Raw genomic sequence first — 12,875 nt, 5'->3', positions numbered from 1 at the left:
TTTGATGACCACAGCTCAACTAGAGAAAGATAAAGAAATTTGATAAAGGAAGCAAGCATAAATTGCTACAGTTTGATGAACTTGACCTATACTTATGGATGTACTAGCTCAAAATACCAACCAAAAGCAAAGGACTCTTCACATCAAGGGTCAATCCTATCCCCTCTATATACAGGGTTGATAGGGATGGGCAACTTAGAGATTGGCTACCTAAAATGGGGGGGGCAGGGGGCATAAAGACATGAAGTGACTGGCTTACAAGTATTCAAGAGGGAATTTAGTTTCAGAGTGTACAGGGGGAAGATCTAATTCCCACCGAATAGTTTTCATCTTGTCTAGATGGGTCTGATGAAAGGAGATGGGGATAAGAGTCTTTTGATTCAATAGTAATTATTATCATGACTAATAGCAATTGCCACAACTGTAAAGGTAAAAGTTGTGTAATATAAAGGGGGAAATACTTACATTCCAGGAACAGAGGACCCAAAGGAGAAGATCATGAGCAGAATGCGGGACCCTAACCAGAGAAGCAGCGACACCAGAGATGGAAGCAGAGATGATGACATGGAGAGATAGAGCAATTGAGGACTCTAGACTCATGGAAAGAGAAAGGCTGTGTGCTGGCAGCCAGGAGGCAGGCTTGCAGAATGTGCCCTTTGGTTGTTTAAATGATTATATATTTCTGAGTGGTTTTTTTTACATTAAAAAAAAACACAGAAGGAATAGAAGCAAATACTGTTAAAGTATGATATATGGAGGGGATTGTAATCATTGCAGTGAAACAAAATACAATAGGATGAGTGCAAAACTGAAATTCTCCCATGTACACTATCACTTAATTCACAATAAAAGCTTTTAAAAAAGAAAAGATCATGGAATTCTTCCACAAACTTTTTGAAGCCCCTTCATATAAACTATCTACAACAAGATTTAAAGAAATATTTAGGTTAGCGGTCAAATACCAACTATTTGCACTACCCAGGGGCATCAAAGAAATTTTTTAAGTTAGGTATTTCTTGTGTTTTTTTCACCATCCTAGAACTGTACTGTCCAATGTGGTATCCACTAGTTACACGTGTGAGCTCAAACATAACAACAGTTGTGAGCATGGCGCAGAACTGGGCAGTGTTTCATTCCATTGTACACTGGGTCACTATGAGTCAGAAACCTACTGAATGGTACCTAATAACAGTCAGTCACATGGACTACTTAAATTGTAAATAAGTTATTTATTATTTTTTAAATGTTACAAGCAAAGATATCCCTTTGAGGATAAAGGTGACCCAAGTTACAGTATGATATGTTCAATCAACTCATATGCACGTGAAAGCTGGACAATGAATAAGGAAAGTCAAAGCATAATTGACACATTTGAACCATGAGGGATGTCAGTGAAGAATATTCAATATAGCCTGAAATGACTGAAGAACAAACAAATCTGTCTTGGAAGAAGAACAACCAGAAGCAAGCAAGAATGGTGAGGCTTTCTCTCACTTACTTGGGACATCTTATTAGAAGCAACCAGTCTCTAGAGAAAGATAACATACTGGTAAAGTAGAGTCAGTGAAAAAGAAGACTCTGAATGAGATGGATTGACACTGGGCTCAAGCACAGCTACAGTTGTGAGGATGGTGCCGGAGCAAGCAGGCTTTTGTTTTGTTGTACGTAGGGCCACTTTGAGCAGGAATCTACTTGATGGTCTCTACAATAAACACCAATTAAGGACTCTGGATGGTGCCAACAGTTTGCTCTCAGGATAAGCATTGGACCACAAGGTCTGTTTGAGCCACAAAGTCCGTGGTTCAAACTCACCAGCTTCTCCTTGGAAACCCTATACAGAGTCGCTAGGAGTCCATAGAGATCAACTTCTGTAAGATTATAGTCATTGAAATTCCAATAAAGCAGTCTTATTCTGAAACACATGGGTCTCCATGAGTTGGAATCGACAGCAACAAGTTTTTGCTGTTGTTGTTTGGAGCATGTGTCAGGGACATGATTCTACTGAGTCACCTTGAACACCCTTCATAATGGGGATTATTATCCCCACTTTACAGATGAAGAAACTGAGGTTCAGGGAGAAAAATCAATGGCCTCAAAACTACCCCAACAGGAGTGATTGACTTTGCAGTCCAGGAGCGGAGGTCCCTGGGACCATCAAGGGAGAAGAATGGAGAGCGGGACCCTACCCAGAGAAACAATGACGCCAGAGATGAAGCAGAGACAATGACATGGAGAGATGGAGTGGCTGGGGACTCGAGACCCCAGAGAGTGAGAGGGGCTGTGTGCTGATGACTGGGGGGCAGGCTTGCAGGGTATACCCTTTGGTTGATTGATGATGCGTGGAGGGGATTGTAACCATGGCAATGAAACGATATACAATAGGATGAATGTAAAGCTGATATTCTCCCATGTAAAGTATAACTTAATTCACAATAAAACATTTTTTTTTAATGTTTATGAGAGCAGAAAGTCTCATCTTTCTCCTATGGAACAGCTGGTAGTTTCAAACTGCTGCCCATGACCACATAGCTACTGGAATCTTAAAAGCTCATGAAGGGCCAGTTCAGGTACAACTATTGGTCTCTCCATGTGTAGAAGAAAGAAAAGTGATCAAAGTTGAAGTTACTTGGAATCAATTAGTCCAGTAGAGCAATGGAACACATGAACATCAGTTTCCATGACCCTGAGACAAGAAGAACTAGCTGATGCTCAGCTACCACTGCCAACTGCTCTGAAAGGGATCCCATTAGAAGGTACTGGATAGAATGAGAGGAAATGTCAACCAAAACTCAAAATGATTTAAAAAAAAAAAAAAAAGACAGCGCTGACAACTGGAGGAACCCAAGACTATAGCCCTCAGCTACCATCCAGGTCTAAAACAGAACTTACCTTGTGGTAGATAGGTATATGGGGACAGGGTAGAAATGATAGTTAGGTATGCTCCCCGTAGAATGGGCAACCATTTAAGCTCAAAAGGCCACCATTTGCTTAGGGACAAAGTTCAGAAGGATTGGGAAGGAGCATGGAGGGTGGGATGGGAAAAAGAATCACAGGGAGGAAGTGGGATAACGGTTATTCTATGAAGGGGATTGCAATCCTAGAGATGAAATTAATTATATAACTTGCTGAATATAAAACGGATGATTTGCTCTGTAAAGCTTCCCTCAATTCACAATTAAAAGTCTCAATAAAAGACCAGGAAAAAAACAAAAAAAATACCCCCAAAGGAGCCAGGACTACAAAACCAAGACCAAGGCTCCATCAGGGACTCAGGGCTCATGGGACTCACATGCATGATGCTTGCACTCTTGTTGAAGATCTTCATGTAGGGTTTCAGGATTTCAAAGTGGAACGCTGGCGTCAGCAGGCGGCGATGGCGGCTCCACTTGTCACCACCACTCAGCAGAAGCCCGTCCCCTATTAGGGGCAGCCATGAGCAGTGGGCAATGATAGCACCTTCCCCTGGATTCCAAGGTTGTTCCCAACCCCCTTCAGACCCCCAAGTACTCACCCAGCCAGGGCTTCAGGAAGCTGTAGAAAAACATGTCCTTGGGGGCAACGGTGACTAACATGAAAGATAGACCATTAGGAGCCATGGAGGAGGGGAGGGGAGGGGCTTTGGGTTTGGATTTGGTTTCCTAGGAATGGGGACAAGGGTTGTAGGGGAAGCAAGGAGAAGGGGGGGTCAGACCAGACTGCAGCAGCAAGAGTAAAGTCAAAGTCCACAGAGACACAGCCCAACAGGCTAGACACACCCTATTACAGACTAAATTATGTCCCCCAAAATATGTGCCATAAATTCTAACCTCTGTGTCTGTGGTTATAAAGCCATTTGGGAGTGGACTGTCTTTGTCATATTCATGAGTCAGGATTAGTGTAGAGTTTATCTTCAGTCCACTTCTTTTGAGATATAAAAGATTAAATACAAGATAGAAGCAGAGATTGGACAAGAGAGATGTCAAGACATATGAAGACTGCCAAGGAGCAGCTCAGAAGAGACAAGCATCTTCCTCCAAAGAGAGCTGGCACCTTCAGTTCAGACTTCTAGCCTCCTAAACTATGAGAAAATAGATTTCTGTTTGTTAAACCCACCACCTGTGATCTTTCTGTTACAGTACAACCAAATGGCTAAGACACCCTACCATGGAATAACATGTCCCAGCATGCCTTGCTATGTCTCCTCCATCACTCAACATTTCTGAAACATCAAGAACAGCCCCAAAGGTACATTAACCTGAGACAGTTTGCATGCCAATGTGCCATACATGGTCTCATATACATGACATGCCTAGCATTCCCATAGCATGTTTTGACACAGAACTGAGACATCTGACATGACCTCAACGTGCCCTGCAAATGAACCTCCGAGAAGATTTCAGTATGCTCCCATTAATGTACCAGATAGGAGCCTCTGGGTGGTGTAACTGTTAACCTAGAGGTTGTCAGTTCAAACCCACCCAGAGGGTTATTGGAAGAAAGAGCTGGCAAGCTGCTTCTGAAAGAGTTGGCAAGCTTTGAAAACCTTACGGAGTAGTTCTATTGCTCTATGGGGTCACCGTGAGTGAGTAATAAGGGTTTTTTTTCATTTTTTGAGTGTTCTGTACATGGTCCAGTGTGACTTACTCCTCCTCGGGATCCTACCCCTGACACCAGACTTGAAGTTGCATAATTAGGGTCTTAAAGAGACCAGAGGATAACAAACACCACCCCATGCTGAGCTCCACCCACCAAGAAAAGCTGCCACTGGTCTCTCAAGCCCCCAGAACAGCCCCCTAGGTCCACCCAGACACCATGGACCATCTTGGAGTCTGGGGATCTTCTCCCAAATGCCCTAGCCACCCCTAAAGTCATCTTCCAGCTTGGGGACCCTCCCAACGGAGGCAGCTGGGGTAACCAAGAGTACACCAACTAAGAGGACACTACAATAGGCTGTGTGGTCATGACAAAGTCACTGTGCCTCCCAGTGCCTCAGTTTCCTCATGAGGAAGTGTCCACCTCCCAGGGATACTGGTGGGTGGATGCACTTGTCCCCCATGTTCCTTTGTAGAACCACTCTTCCCTCACCCTCAATCCAAATAGTTGGAAGGTGGCCAGCTCATACCACCCCCTTCTCCATAACTGAGCATGTGACCTTCAGTAAGCAGGCCATAGTGATTGAATGAGGAATTGTTCATGTGACCCAGACAAGCCTGTTAAAATGAACCCTACCCTGAAACTTTTGCTAAAACTGTGGGAATGAGCTTGCTTTTTCATGGCATTCTGGAACTCATCTTTACCAGCATGAGAAAAAATCAGTAATAGCAGAAAACACAATTAAGACATGAGGACAGATTCCTGATGGTATTGTTGGCAGCCTGGCTCCAGCTTCACCTGAAGGCAACTCTCCTTGAACTTTTCAATCAGTAGAGTTCCTTTCTTTACTTAGTTTCCACACCTCACAAATGAAAGAGACGTCCACAACTGGAGAGCCAGGGACCTGCCCAGAGTCACTCAGCTGCTTAGGGGTGGAGCACAGTCTCAAATGGATGCTGCTTGTTCCCTTACTCAGCCTGGTCTGTCTTGGGGTGGGACGGGCAAGGGGCAGGAGCACAGAAAAGGCTGGGGTCAAGGAAGCTTCTGGAAGAACTACCTGGGGCCTGGAGCAGGGGAGCAACAAACTTCGGGTGGACGATCCGCAGGACGGGACAGAAGGGCCCGGCCCACCAGAGGTGGACGTCACGGAAGAAGTGGCCGAGGTTTTCCAATAGCTGCAATCCCTCCTCATTGTTCTTGACCTGGGGGTGGTAGCAAAGCTGATGGCAGCCTGGTGGAGGCCTCGATTGCTGCCATCCCCACCTCAGCTCCCTGCCCCTTTCTGCCTTGGTTATTGGTCTATGCCTTCCTTGGTCAGTCTCTCCCTATGGCTTTGATTTCTCTCTCCACCCACCTTCCTATCTCCTCGCATCCTTAGCCTCTCTTGCTTTCGCTTTCTTTCCCATCTCAGTGTGTTTCTTTTACTTCCTGTTTGTTTTTCTATCTCTTTCCCTCACTCTCTCTCTTCCTCTCTCTGCCTCCGTCTCTCCGTATGTGTCTCTCTGTCTCTCCCTATTGCCCCCTCTCCATAGACAGCTCTTTACCTCATTTCTATTTCTAAGTGTGTTTCGTTTACTCACTCTACTAGTCCTGGTGTGGCACTGTGGGTTAATACACCAGACTGCAAAGCCATTTGAACTGCAAGGTTGGCGGTTCAAGCTCACCAGTTGCTCCTTGGAAACCCTATACAGGGTCGCTATGGGTCAGAATCGACTCGATGGCACTTAACAACAACAACAATTTAGTTATAACTCTGTATCTCTGTATCTCTCTGTGTATCTTTATTTCTCTGTCTCTGTCTCTATCTCTCTGTCTCTCTCCTTCAGTCTCTCTCCTTGCCTCTATCTCTGCCATCACTCTCTTTGTCTCTCTGTTTCTCCCACTACCATCTCTCCCATCTCTCCCCCAACACACACACATACATACACACACACATACCTTATATTTCACCTTCCACGTTCCAAGTGAATTCACAGAAAATCTCACCTCATCCAATTTCCTTCTTTGCTACCCAAGCCCAGCACAGCCTCTGGCCATTAGCCCCTACCAGTAGCCTCCCCAGCTTTGCAGAAAACAACCTTTCTTAGCCCACCACACCCTCCAAGAACATCAATGCTTCCTCAGCCCTGTTTCCTCTAACATTTCTTCTCCATGATCTGAACCCATTAGTCAAGTAAAGACCACCCCTTCCCCTAACTTTGCTGCACCTACTCAGCATTTCAGTAGCGTAGTGGTTACGAATCAGGCTGCGAGCCGCAAGGTCAGCAGTTTGAAACTACCAGCGGTTCCACGGGAGAAAGATGAGGTGGTCTGCTCCCGTAAAGATTTACAGCCTCGGAAACCCTGTGTAGGGTCGCTATGAGTCGGAACCGCCTCCACGGCACATCACAACAACAACAATTGCTGCCGTGCAGGAAAGCCCCCAGCTGGGATCTGCAGGAGGACACACTGCCCAGCCCAGAGACACCTGTGCCAAGGCCAGAGCCTACCGGGGGATGACTGAGAACGAAGGGGAGGAACATGAGTAAAAGCTACTCACGGAGGAGGCGGACAGGCAAGAATGGAGAAACTGAGGGACTGAGGGACAGTCTTAGTTTGCATTCTTCAGAAGCAGGCTTTGAGTAGGAGGTGCCTGGTCACATGACTTACTGAAGAAGAGCTCTCAGAAGGAGCTGGAAGTAAGGAAGGGGAGCCGAAGGATGTGGGAAGAAGAAATCAGACAGATGTGGGTTCTGGTGGAATCCTGCCTCAGCTGTGGAGGGTGAGTGACATCCAGAGTTGCACTTCTGTGAGAGAAGGGAAGGTCCCTGAGTGGTGTAAATGCTTTGCCGTCAACAGTGTGGCACTGTGGGTTAATGAGCTGGGCTGCAAAGTCATTGGAATTGCAAGGTCAGCTGTTCAAGCTCATTAGAAACCCTATATAGGTCGTAACCGACTTGACGACACTTAACAACACTAACCTAACAGAGTCCTGGTGTGGTGCTTTACAATAAGCACTTGACCACAAGTTCAGTTTGAACTGCAAGGTCGGCGGTTCAAATTCACTAGCTGGTCCTCAGAAACCTATACAGAGTCGCTATGAGTCAGAACCGGCTCAGCGGCACTTAACAACAACAACTCTAACCTAAAGGCACTGAAGGAGAAACACTGGACCACAAGGTTGGTTTGAAGCTCACTTAACAACAACTAACTAAAGGGGAGGGGAGAGGTTTGAGCCCATTGAATGGTACCATGAAAGAAAGGTCTGGTGATCTGCTTCTATAAAGTCAGCAGCCAAGAAAACGATGGAGCAAACTTCTACTCTAACACACAAGGGCAGACTCAGTGGCAGCAGGGGCACATTTGTTTTTGTTTGAACAAGGGGACTAGGTGTTTGTCTCCCCACATCAGTCAGTTATTGAATGCAGCACCCACGCACTCCTGGGAAGTGCCCCCAGAAATCTCTGAGCAAGTCACCACCCATGCCCCAGGCAGGTTTCTACATAAGCGGAACTACTAGAGACACCTGCCTGCAGCAGAGACCATCCGAGACACGGGGAGAGATAGAAAAAGAGATTAAAAAACAAAACAAAATTGCACTTGAGTCGATGCTGACTCATGGCGACCTCCCCCAAGTGTGTCAGAGCAGAACGGTGCTCCACAGTGTTTTCTTGGCTGCTGTGTTTATGGAAGCAGGTTGCCAGGACTTTCTTCTGCAGCATTGCTGAGTGCGTTCAAACTGCCAAGCTTTATGTGAGCAGTGATGGTGGTATGCCATGGAGTCGGTTCCGACTCATAGCGTAGAAAGTCTCATCTTTCTCCTGTGGAACGGCTGGTAGTTTCGAACTAGCTGACCTTGAGGTTAGCAGCCCAACTGGTAACCCACTTCGCTACCAGAGCTTCTTTTTATGTAAACAGCTGATTGCAAACCATAGTAATAGTGACATTGAGGGAGGAAACAAAAATGAGAGAGAGAGAACCAGATAATTGAAGAAAGAAGGACAAAGGCACTATAAGGACCAAACTGATTTTACCTGATTTTGCCTACCTAGAGACTGCTTGACTAAACTCTAGTCAGGCTCAGGAAAGCATTTTAAATAGACAAGGCCTCAGTTTTTAGTTCCCTCGAGAGACAAGGTCAATCTCCATTCTGTACATTAGCCTGAACACGTCCTCTAGCTCCAAGAAAATGATATATGTATAAATAGCCAGGCAGCTCAAGGCCAGAGGCCAGATGTTTTCCTTTACCCTAGCCTAAGAACGAAGACCACCAGTCCTGACCAATTAAACTGTAACATCTCATAGTTTGCCAATTGTTAACCAATCCAAAGATTGTAAAGCTGAGAAACCTGAGCTGTTTGAAAACTCTATAAAAACCCTGCAGACAATTAATTCGGGGCTCTTTCCCTATTCCGATGCGTCGGATAAGGTTAGAGACCTGGCTCGAGCTTGAATAAACTTCCCTTATGTATTTGCATCGGTACATGGCTCCTGGGTGGTCTTTGGGGACCCTGAATTCTGGGCATAACAACACAGCCCTAGGCACTGTCCTTCTGGTCTCTAGAACACCCCTCTTCTGGTCTTCCTAGCATCTTCATGCACTTCACTTGCTGGGCTTCCTGGCTCAGGCCTGCACTCTCCTCTCTCTGGGGTCTTGTCCCCTCAGAATCCAGTTTCATCCCCATCTCTGCTTTTATATCCTCCACGGCCCATCCTCTCTCCTGGGTCCCAGAGGGGTCCACCTCTTCTGGGCAGTTCCCTCAGGCACCTCAGCCCCTTGGATTCACCATAAGACCAACAGGGCTCAGCGCTTGGCTTCCAAATGCTCATCTCCACAGGTCAGAGATCCAAGGACCAATGTCCCCTATCCCTCCTCCCAGCTTCCCAGCTAGTCACCCCCTGTCCACAGCACCCCACCCCATTGTTGTTGTTAAGTGCTGTTGCGTTGGTTTTGACTCATAGCAACCCTTCATAGGGCTCCCAAGAAGCAGCTGGTAGATTTGAACCACCAATCTTGTGGTTATCAGTCTGGTGCTTATCCTACGGTGCCATACCAGGGTCACACCTAGCCATCAGCATCCCAGGCCACATGTCCCTGGGTGCTTCCATTGTGCAGGGCCCCAGCTGTGCTTCATATCTGCAGGTCTCGCTACAACCTTCCCCTGCTTGCATACCTGCTATGTTCCCGTTGGCCTCTCCTCTCTGCCTTTGTCTCCCTCTTTACTGAGCCCTCCACTGAACACCTTCTAGACGCTCACAAAAGTGCTCCTTGCTCTCTTTCTGCTGTCTTGTTCTTCTAGGCTTAAAAAAATCCATCTTCCTTCCTACAGCCCCTCCCCCAGGAAGTCTTCTTACGGTCCCGAAGGTCTTCCTCTGACCCAGCCCTAACCACACAGATTTGAGCTTTCCTCAATACTGGGGTTCCTCCAGAGCAGTTGAAGTCTAAGTCCTCTCCAGACAAATAGATGAAAGATAAGGATGGCCTGGGGTGCCCAAAGGAGGAGGGTCCTGGGTCCTACAGGCACCACACAGACTCTCAGCCAGGAGGGAGCCCACCACTCTCATCCATGGCTGGGTGCAGCACTGACAGCTAACCAGATGATATCAGGGTGACAGAAGACAAGATGGAACCTAAGCATAATCCAGCATTCTGGGGGTAGGTGGTCACCAGCTGAGTCAAATCAGCCAAACTCTGCAAGCAACGCAGGTGGTCACCTCACAGAGGAACTACAGAAGGCCCCTCCAGGCCCACAGGACTAAAGGAGAAGCCAAGACAGGATATAGAAGAGTCATGGATAGGGAAAGGGAGACCAAGAGAATGCATCTGGAAGTCAGAGAAGAGGCTCCAGGAAGGCTCGATCAGTCAGCTGGACGGGAGACGAAATGAAGGAAGTCCTGGCCATCTGTGGGTCATCTCGTGGGTCATCCCAGCATGATGAGGTAGGGATGGAACTGGGGTGGTTGAAGAGAAGTGGGAAAATTGAAACACTGAGAGTAGACCATGCTTAGTTCATGTGGAGATGACAGAGCAGACTGGCCCAGAACTAATGAGAATGAGACACACTGAAGGTGGGTGGACGTCCAGGTCACCTCTGTGTCCATGTCCAACATGACTGGACAAGGCTCAGAGCACAGGAGTGGTGGGCTTCATCCAAGGTGACTCCAGCAGGTTGCATGTTGGAGACACCAACATTTCCAAATGGCCTTGCAACACAGGCCAAAGAGCAAGACTTCAGCCCACAGACAAGTGATGGACTGAGGGAGCTAAACCAGATGTATGCAAGGAAACAGGGTCAAGAAAGAAGTGTTGGGCTGGAACGGAAGCCCTGAAGGGTCTAAAATGGGAGGTGTTGAACAAGGACAAAGGGAGGAGATGGGTTGTGATCAGAGGATGCGATGCTGGTCCTGATGGTATTTGGAGATGGAGCCCTTAGAGGTGATGCGTATGTGGCAACAGGAGGCCCACACAGGTTGGGAGACAGGCCTCTGAGGATAAGGTCAAGATGGTGGGTGCAGAATCCTCTCTCAGGAAACTTGACCATTCAGGCAAAGGGCAGAGTGATGTTTTCTCAAAAGGGAAAGGGAAGTGGTCAACCTTTATTGGATCATGATACAGGGCCCACTACGACACCCTGGGGGTCAGGGCTGAAATAAGAAGCTGTTCTCCAGAAAGCAGAAGGGTGGAAAGACTGCCTATACCCCTCCTGTGGTTCAGCTGGGTCCCGGTGGGTGAGGGAAAGGGTGGGTACCTGAGGCCAGGAGAGGTGTGCTGGACAGGAAGAAGAGGCCCTGGGCAGTGTCCCTGATCCACCTGTTCAAGGTAAGGCGATGGGACAATCAGGGCCTCTAGCTCTGACCAGCCTGCCCTGGAAGGTCCTCAGGGGAGGCAGAAGTACACTAATGGAGGGAACACAGACAGGAAAATTGATCCAAAGTAGGCCTAGCTGGCAAAGGTAAGAGTTAAAGAAAAGGCTCAGGCAAGAGGGAGGGCACAGGACAGAAAGAAGAGGAGTAGAGGGGTTTCCCTCACTGCCCCTGCACTACTCACTATCCTATACCTCACCCAGCCCTCTGAACTCTACCCCTGTTGCTTCACAAAGTCCTGACATCTCAGATGCATCCTGCCACCCAACTCACCAGGCCCAGGTGACCCCAAAACCAGTTTCGTTTGGTGGGCTGCGGGAAACATCGAAGGCGGCAGCAGTTGTCATAGTAGGCGTAGATCCAGATCAGAATGCGGGCCAGGATCCAGGAGGCCCCAACCAGCAGCAGGAGCAACCAGGGGAAGTCTGTCCGGGGCCAGAGTCCCAGCCATGACAGGCTCAGTAGTGACATCCTACAGGCCAAGGAGAAGGGCTATTGATGGTGAGCACCGAAGCAGAGATGGGTGAGCACAAAATAGAGGGAGGGGTCAAGGGTGTAGACTCTGTGGACAGAACAAGGGGCGAGGCAGAGATGAATAAGAATGGGGCCAGCGACGGGACAAAGGCCAGGACAAGGAGTCTGGAAGAGAGAGAGAAACAGGGAGAGAGAGGTGGTTAGAGGCCTGAAAGTTTCCGCCCCAACCGGCAGATAGTGGCAGGTTGCCAGGACCTCCAGTTACCCAGTAACCACCCATCCCCCAGAGCCCCCACCTCACTCCCTAGAGCCTATCCAGCCCTGGGCAGCACCCCTCCCACTCTAGGCGGGATCTCCCCAGCCTGGCACCTCCTCTCCGCAGGGCTTTGTTTGCTTACAAACTCCTCTTCCTTCTCTTCTGCTACTTTTTTGTCCTTGGCCCAACCCTTAATCAGAGGATGCTGGGGAGGATCAGAGATAGCCAATCCCTGCAGGCCTGGCTGTCTCTTCCCTGTGGGCAGCCAGTTTAACACCTGGCTGGGCCAGGAAGAGGAACGAGTTCAAGGCCACATGTGTGGGAATCTTGAGACCCAGAACCTCACTGCTCCAATCAGGAGAAAAGGTGACGCTGGGTCCTAGGTTTTCAGCTGCCCCAACCACTCCAAGCCCAGGAAGTGGCAGGTAAAAGCTTGAACTTGAGGGTTCAGGGTCCCCAAGCCATCTACTGGTCTCCTCTCCATGTGTGGGTCATGAGGGGTTGTACACCATTTCTTGGAGCAGGAGTCCAGAGGCCCAAGGACAGGAAGATGCTGGCTCACACCACTCAGCCTGGCAGGAATCTGATCCTGACAACCCAGGGGGCAGTAGAAACAAAGACTCCAGTCTCACAGAGGATTACAGGGATCAGATTCTAGGAGGAAAAGCCCAGGTGGGACAGGTCACCTGCAGGCTCTGCAGGAGAGGATAGGGATTGGTAAAACAAGCCT

The 12,875-nt window shown here is 48.2% G+C and overlaps 1 protein-coding gene across 1 annotated transcript in view; it reads right to left on the bottom strand.

The window, feature by feature from the left end:
• The window catches only part of LOC102842848 (leukotriene-B(4) omega-hydroxylase 1-like), a 552,783-nt gene extending 540,963 nt beyond the window's left edge, over positions 1–11,820 (bottom strand). The window contains exons 1-2 of the mRNA XM_006876825.1: positions 11,659–11,820; positions 9,258–9,267 (exon numbers count right to left, since the gene is read on the bottom strand). Of these exons, the coding sequence (XP_006876887.1) occupies positions 9,258–9,264 (7 nt within the window). The 5' untranslated portion in view covers positions 9,265–9,267; positions 11,659–11,820. The remainder of the gene's footprint in view (positions 1–9,257; positions 9,268–11,658) is intronic.
• Positions 11,821–12,875: the final 1,055 nt, after the last annotated feature.

This window comes from Chrysochloris asiatica, unplaced genomic scaffold (assembly GCF_000296735.1).
Source record: "Chrysochloris asiatica unplaced genomic scaffold, ChrAsi1.0 scaffold00417, whole genome shotgun sequence".
Taxonomy (NCBI): domain Eukaryota; kingdom Metazoa; phylum Chordata; class Mammalia; order Afrosoricida; family Chrysochloridae; genus Chrysochloris; species Chrysochloris asiatica.
The sequence above is the reverse complement of the archived record's forward strand: the minus strand, read 5'-3'. Positions and strand labels throughout refer to the sequence as shown.